Source organism: Trichechus manatus, unplaced genomic scaffold, assembly GCF_000243295.1.
Source record: "Trichechus manatus latirostris isolate Lorelei unplaced genomic scaffold, TriManLat1.0 scaffold00003, whole genome shotgun sequence".
Lineage (NCBI taxonomy): Eukaryota > Metazoa > Chordata > Mammalia > Sirenia > Trichechidae > Trichechus > Trichechus manatus.
Genome location: NW_004443939.1, coordinates 10,185,700 through 10,193,336, shown reverse-complemented (window position 1 = coordinate 10,193,336; position 7,637 = coordinate 10,185,700). Strand labels below are relative to the sequence as shown.

General features: G+C 46.9%; 1 protein-coding gene across 1 annotated transcript in view; it reads right to left on the bottom strand.

The window, feature by feature from the left end:
* The window catches only part of ROR1 (receptor tyrosine kinase like orphan receptor 1), a 484,054-nt gene extending 477,283 nt beyond the window's left edge, over positions 1-6,771 (bottom strand). Inside the window, exon 1 of the mRNA XM_004369015.1 lies at positions 6,278-6,771. Within this exon, the coding sequence (XP_004369072.1) occupies positions 6,278-6,365 (88 nt within the window). The 5' untranslated portion in view covers positions 6,366-6,771. The remainder of the gene's footprint in view (positions 1-6,277) is intronic.
* Positions 6,772-7,637: the final 866 nt, after the last annotated feature.

The window sequence follows — 7,637 nt, the reverse complement described above, 5'->3', positions numbered from 1 at the left end:
AAAAAAAAAAAAAAAAGGAAACGTAAGGAGACCAAACATTATGAGACTTGGCTTATCAGTATTTAACAACAGCTTTTGGATCAAAACTTTGCAGAACCTTATTTATGGACAGACAGTTACTGTTAAGCAGAGCCTTTTTATACAACGTTTTCATCTGAGGATGTTGTAGCCTTCTACTGCCTTTCTATTAGTGAGAGATGGGGTGTGAAATTTGCTGGCCCTGCCAAGATTATCCCATTAAATTATCTGCCCCCCAGTGTAATTCACTCAGGGCCAACAGTTTGAGACTCAAGCCCTGTATATGTCCGCACCTGGACCTTCTGCGGGGAGAGTGTGAAGGAGAAAGCTCAGGTAGTGGTAGCATCCCAATGACATAGCATCAATCCATGTTTCACTGCCTTACCAAAATAAAGTGGATTCCACAGTTTTCCCCTTCCTAAACAAACTGAAAACCCCAACTGAGCCTACTGCAACAAAGAGAGAGCCTTTTTACTGCTGTTTATTTTTATTTTGTATTCGTTAGCTTTTTAGATATTCCTGGCATGCAAGTCAGGCTCCATGTAACAAGCAGCTGCATTTAGTTAAGGATTTTCGAAGAGTCGTTCCCCACCCCCACCCGTTCCCCCTTCCCTCAACTCTGGAGAACTTTCGCAGACTTGCTGAAGACTATTCCTTTCTTTTCATATGTCTACAGTAGAGTCTCTTCTGTCACACCTCGGGGAAAGATTGAGGCCAGGCTGAGGCCCTTCTGCTTAAGAAAGAGGACTCAAAGTCTTGTGCTTCCCAGCTGGGGCTAGGTTTGCCAGGGTCTCGTCCACTCCCTGGAGCTCTGGTTAAGCAGTGGTTAAGAGCTGGACTGCTCACCAAAGGGTCGGCAGTTCAAATCCACCAGCTGCTCCTTGGAAACCCTATGAGGGCAGTTCTTCTCTGTCCTACAGTGTCGCTATGAGTCGGAATTTTCTCAACGGCAACAAGTTTGGTTTTGGGGTTTTGTCCAGGGGTGAGTTATCCAATAGGCAAGGTAAGCACAGTGCTTACTTTGCTTACCAGATTATCTGCAGTAAACAATTTCACATTTTTTGACCACATCAAAGATTCTGCTTCTAGGTATGGCTGGCATCTGTCTCTCTCCCAACCCCACAGCACCTTCCTACAGAATCAAAGCCTCTTTTTAAATTTACAATCAAAGCCTCTTTTTAAATTTAAGTTTACAGTGATGTGGTGGATTATTCAATAAGCAAGGTAAGCATGGGCTTACTTGTGCTTACTTACTAATCCGTAGTGAACATGGGTTTGTGAAATTGTTCACTATGGATTAGTAAGTAAACACAAACAAGCTCATGCTTACCTTGCTTATTGGCTAATCCACCCCTGTACCAGGACCTTCGAGCTGGCAAGCCAGCTCTCCCACTAGAGAGCACTCTAATAAATCACCCCTCCTCAGCCTACAATGGGGGTTATACACCAAAATACAAATAGATAGGCACTTCATCAAAATATACCTCATTTCTGGTTGGAAGGAAGTGCCAGCAAACTCCCCAAACTGCATCAAAGTTGCAGTTCATTACAACAATGTAATTTCTCCAGGTCAGGGGCACTGGCTGTCAGAGGCACTTCAGCTTCCGGTGTATCTCTGCCTTACAAGACTGGCTCAGGGAACTCCAGCAAGGGAGTGAAAATTGAATTTTGCCATCTCTGATCATCTCTTATAGCCCCTACGTGATGGCTCAGAAAACTTCCCTTTGCTGCCCTTGGATAACCTGGGCAAATGCAGCCTTTGGACATACATAAAGAGAGTGTAAATCGTATAGTGGTTAAGATAAGAGCACGAATTCAGGAACCAGACTGCCGGAGTTCGTAAACCCAACAATGCCACTTTTTAGCCCTCTGACCTTAAGAAAGTAACTTAACCTCTCTGTGTCTAAGTTTACCCACCTGTAAAATGAGATAACTATACCATCTCCCTTACAGGGTTGTTGTGAGAATTCAGTGAATTAATATTTGCAAAATGCTTAGAGCAGTGACTGGCCCATTGTAAGGATTATGCGTTTGTTAAATAAATTCCACAAACAGAAGCATCTCAGAATGCTTAGATAGGGGAAATAAATTCTTAGATGAAGTCACAGGGACTTGATACCATTCTTTAGCTTTCCTCGTTCCTAATTAACAGCCGGCCTAGTGGGAGGGAAACTAGAAAATGAGGAGAGGTGAGGCTCCACGGAAGGAGCCCTGGTGGCACAGTGGTTAAGCTCTCGGCTGCTAACTGAAAGGTCGGCAATTCAAACCCACCAGCCACTCTGCAAGAGAAAGATGTGGCAGTCTGCTTCCGTAAAGATTTACAGCCCTAGAAACCCTATGGGGCAGTTCTACTCTTGTCATATAGGATTGCCAGGAGTCAGAACTGACTTGACAGCATTGAGTTGGGTTTGGGTTTGAGGTTCCATGGAGTGTGCTGACCTGGACCAAGGTCCAGTATCCCCCACCAATATTTGACCCTTTTCAACCTACCCAGGAAGCAAGTCATTGTCCTAGGTATCAAATGCTCCAAGACAGTAGTTCTTTTTGGATTGGCAGTTTTCTTGGAAAATCTGATTATAGCTATAAACACAATCCTACAAAAAATGCACATAAAAGTTTGTGTATTACTTCTGGGGGTTCACATATCCTAAATTCCATATATCTTAAGTTAAGATTCTCTAGGCTGGGTGCTCCTGATACGTATAGTTTCATTTAAATCTTATAACACTCCTGAGAGGGGCAGAAAAACAAATGAACATTCCTAGTATGTGACAGAGAAGAGACTCAGACTCAGGTCTATTAGACTCCAAAGTCTGTGCTGTTAACCATTTAATTATACTGCCAAGTTCTACTACACTCCCTTCATACTAGAAGATTTGACAAGAAAAGGAAAACTCCTTGAAGATATGCCATGTTGCATTTTTACTGAGAAGAGTAAATAACAGCATTATTTCACATATGACCAAAAAAGCTATTCTCTACTCATTCAGCAAAAACCTATGGACAACTAACTATACACACTGTAGTTGTTAGCTGCTGTCAAGTCGATTCCAACTCATAGTGACCCCATGTGAGCAAAGCAGAACTGCTCCACAGGGTTTTCAAGAAGCAGATCACCAGGCCCATCTTCCAAGGCATCTCTGGGTGGTTTCTAACCACCAACTTTTCCACTAGTAGTCGAGTGCATAGTAAGTAAATGCATATGTGTGTGTATAAATATATATGCACATATGGTGTGTGTATACATATGGTTTATATATAATTTATATACATAAAATTTATATTTATATTATTTTATATAATTTATAATTTACATCAATATATACATAGTCTACAAAGCATTTCATTCTCCATAGGATGCTATGCAAAATCTTCAAAAATATTTCCATGGGAGTAGGTGGTCACTCTCAAATCGTAGCCAGATTTGACACGAACAGATCCAAGTGACACATCATTTAGAAACTTTCTAATTTAGGACCTATGCACACCATGCAGGAGAGAGAGAATGGATATTAAAGACCAAAATTGAGTTTTTAAAGGGATTCCTAATTAAATATCAGGCAGATAAACCCAGGCATCAGAATGGCACAACAGCCTACCAGGTATGTGGAATCAACATTGGAAATTAACTATTTCCAAAACCCTGTAAGAAGGCAGTCTGACTATATCCTTTGTCTACCCAACCTGTGTGTGGTGCCCCCTAGCCAGTCAGGGAGGATTTTCAGGCATGTTCAGTAAAGTCTGGGCTAGCTGACTTGGGTCCTTCGTGTTTTCACCTAGAAAGCTGACAATCTTATTGTCCTCAAGAGAGACTCTTATTCTAACAGTAGACAGGACAGAGACCTATTAAAACGGCATAGGAAGGTTTACAAAATGACACAGCAAACAGTAGCCGGCCACCTCTCTCTGGCTCCAACCAGGCAAACCACAAAATCATAAATGAGACTTCTGAGAAAGGCCCAGATAAATTCTGAAGGCCCTGAGCTCTGGATACAGTTACAGCAGCTTCAGCTTCCTAGAGAGGCTTAGGTTTGGGTATGCAGGAGGTAGAAGGGGAGATCAAAAATGAACAGACCAGAGAAAATCAATTTAAAGGATCACTTCTCCTGGCTAACAAAATAGAAAAGTGATGGGAGAAACGCTGAGCATTTATTTTAAATAAATAAATGAAACAACTCTCCCCTTAAACTGCTTTCCTGAGGCACTGGCTGGGTTACGTTAGGAACCCTGGATTAGACAGGCAAAGTAAATCTGAGTCCTATGCAATCCTTTCCCCAGAGAAAAGGCAAAACATTCACAAAAATGGAAAGGGATTTATAAAGTAACAAATAAAACAATAATAATAGATTTGAGCTCAAGTTACTGAGGGATATGAAATATACAATGTTCTTAAAAAAAAAAAAAAGAAGGAGCCAGTAAAGGTGTAAAGAGTTCAAACAAAATTTGGGCGGCTGCTGCTAAGACTGCCTTTTGCTCCACAAACTGGACGTTTATTTAAAGGCAGATGGCCAAAGAAAGGTGTACCTATCTCCCACCTCCAGGCGCTATGATCTAAAAGCAACCACTGTTGAAAAGTTATGTACAAAGTAAAGGAGTCAAGAGAGGAAATAACCACATTAACCGAGCCCCCAAACCTGGACTTCTATCTTAGCTAGAATCATCCTGGTTATCTCCACCGTGGTTTGCTGGGCAACTTGGCATCAGAAGGATGTTTACACTATGTAGGCAGCATGGTCCATTTTTTATTTTTCATCCAGGTGTTGTGGCACAGGGCCAGATGTTTAGCATCACCGAAGCAAAACATCCATGTGACCAAACTATTTACATTTCATTACAACTTTTCATCAGGAAGGTGCACTCCCTGCTGATGTGCATCTTAATTACAATTAGGAGCTGTATTTACCCAGAGGAGCCTCCAGATTAGCACCACAATCACACTGCAGGATCAGTTTCAGAATCAACCTCCGATTATTTTGTTCCCACTTCCCCAAAATCATTTCTAAGAAATTCAAATTCACACACAACTTCTTCCCAGAGTGTGTTTTCTACCAAGAAAGTTATTAGCTAACTTTTAGTTAAAATACTAAGTCTGTATTCATGTTCTATGCAGTGAATAGATCTTTACCCTCAACTACTAAATAGCCCAGGGCCTTTTCTTTTCCTAGGCAAAGCGCTAACTCAAAAAATGAAAGATGCATGATAAAGAAGCAAAGATCTATTTATCCAAGCAGGTTAGGGGCTGGGACTGGAGGAGGGAACAATTCAGGGGCTCCGACACCCCCTCAAGGGATGCATGTTAAAAGTGAGGCCCCAGACCCTGGAGACTTTAATCAACTTTCCCCCTCCACCTCCAAAGAATGAATCGGTTGTATCCACAGGCGCAGCCGGGCTCTTCTCTCTCATTGTGTACCGGCTCAGACGCAGCAAGGATCGAAGCTTCCCGCAGCGAATTAAGACGCTCGGGCTTTCGGTGGAGTCTTTCTCTAACTGTTGCAATTGTCTTTGGAGATTACCAAAATCAAGTATGCATTAGATGGCTTCCCCCCACCCCACCTTGTTTGTAACACACACACACACACACACACACACAGTCACGTGCACACCCAGAGCACTTTGGAGCAGCAGGCCGCCTCTGACAGCATATTTTGCACAAAGTGGTAGCGGCGGCAACAGCGCACGCGTTTCGGCCTCCATCGGCCAGAGAGCCGAGGGGTGGGTGGAGAGGCGAGACTGGCGGAGCCCCTGGAGGACAGGGCTTTTGTTTGCCTCGGTCCGTGGACAACCCGGGTTCTCGGAGGCACAACTGAAAATACAAACTTCCTCCTGGACCGCGCTTTCCGAGAGGGCTCGCTATCTGGGGGCATACAGACTTCCAGAGCACTGATTGGGGCGCGATGGAGTTCCAGGGAGAGATGGGGTAACAAACAGCACGGAAGTGCCCCTATCACCCCACAATCCCTAACCCTCTCCAAGTTTCCTGTCAGCGCTGACAACTGCTGCTGTGTGCAGAGGAAGAAGTCTCCGGGCGCACCCCTAGCCCGCAGCGGGGAACCAGGGCATACCCTCGACTGCCTGCCCGGCCGGCCAGGGTCGCATTTGCAAGACCCTCGGCGGGTCGGCGGCCGCCTCCGAGGCGGGCGCGGCGGCTTCCTGTCCGCACAGGCCCCCGCTGGCCGAGAGGAGGGTCGGCGAGGGCCAGGGGAGCTGAGGCCGGCGTCTGAGCCCCGCGGGCGCACGGGATGCACCGGGCACCTCTTACCTTGGGCAGCTCCGCGCGCGGCCAGCAGCAGCGCGGCCAGCAGCGCCAGGAGCGGCGGGTGCGCCCCGCGGCGGCGCGGCCGGTGCATTCCTCCTCTGGCGACGGCGGCGGCAGCTCCCGACCCGCGCGCAGAACATCCACGGGCTCTCCCCGAGGTCCCAGCCACCTCGTCGCGGCTGCTCTCCCTCACAGGATGCCTGGGTCGTTGCAAAGTTCTTTGTCCCTCTAACCTGCTCTGTCGGCTCCTCCCGGCCGCGTCTGGACCCCGTAAGCGCGGTCCCTCCCCAGTCCTCCGACTGCAGCCTCGTCTCGGCGGACTGGCCAGTGAGTCCCAGGCTGTCCGGCTTGAGCTCGCGGAAAACAAGTTTCCTCGGCCCCAACTCAGAGAAGAGCGCGCCCTGCGCCCAGGGGCTGCAGTCCCGGGACTCCCTCCGTGGCGGCTGCTGCGGCTCCTCCCGCTCTTCGCGTTCGCTCTCGGCCTCTCTCAACTTGTCACTTTCTACCAACTCTCCAGCCCAGCGCCGGAGCCCCAACCAATGGCAGACGTGGATCCAGGCCGGCGACCCAGCGCCCTCTGCTGCTGCCTCTCGACACCCGCACCCTCCCCGACTTCCCAAAGAGTAATCTTCGCTCGCGCGCCTTGCGCGCACCCACCTCCCTTCCCCCACCACGCCTCAGGCCCACAGCCGGAACCGAGCTCTGCGGGCCCTCCAGGCCATTTGACAGAAGGGGAAACCGAGGCTCAGGGGAGACTTGCCTGGGCTCTCCAAACTGGTTCGTAGCTGAATGGCTTAGTTAGGAGATTCGGTGTTCTGCCACTGTTAGCTGTGTGTGCCTCGGTAATAGAACGTTTATTGATATCTTACAATATCCGTTTTGATTTCCCCTTTGACCCAAGAGTTGTCTAAGAGAGAGTTCTTAAACAGGTGATTTAATTTGTCTTGAATTTCTGATTTCATTGCATTGAAATCAACGTCATCTGTGCCGCTTCTATCTGGAGACTAAGGATTTCTCTGTGGTTTTTGTCAATGTTCCATGGGCGCTTGAAAGAAGGTGTTTCTCTTCAGGGTACAGAAGATCGACGAGAATGTAAATTTTATCTTTTTTATACTAATTATGTTATTTAGACCTTCTAGATCTTTGCAGATTTTTTTTTTGTCCAGCTGTTATGCTCTGCACTACCGGTTGCGGTCAAGTCGATTCCGACCCATAGCGACCCTATAGGACCGAATAGAACTGCCCCATAGGGTTTCCAAAAAGGGCTGGTGGATTCGAACTGCTGACATTTTGGTTGGCAGCAAATGCTTAACTACTGTGCCACCATAGCTCCGCCCTGGACCAAGTGGGGAATTAAGGTCTC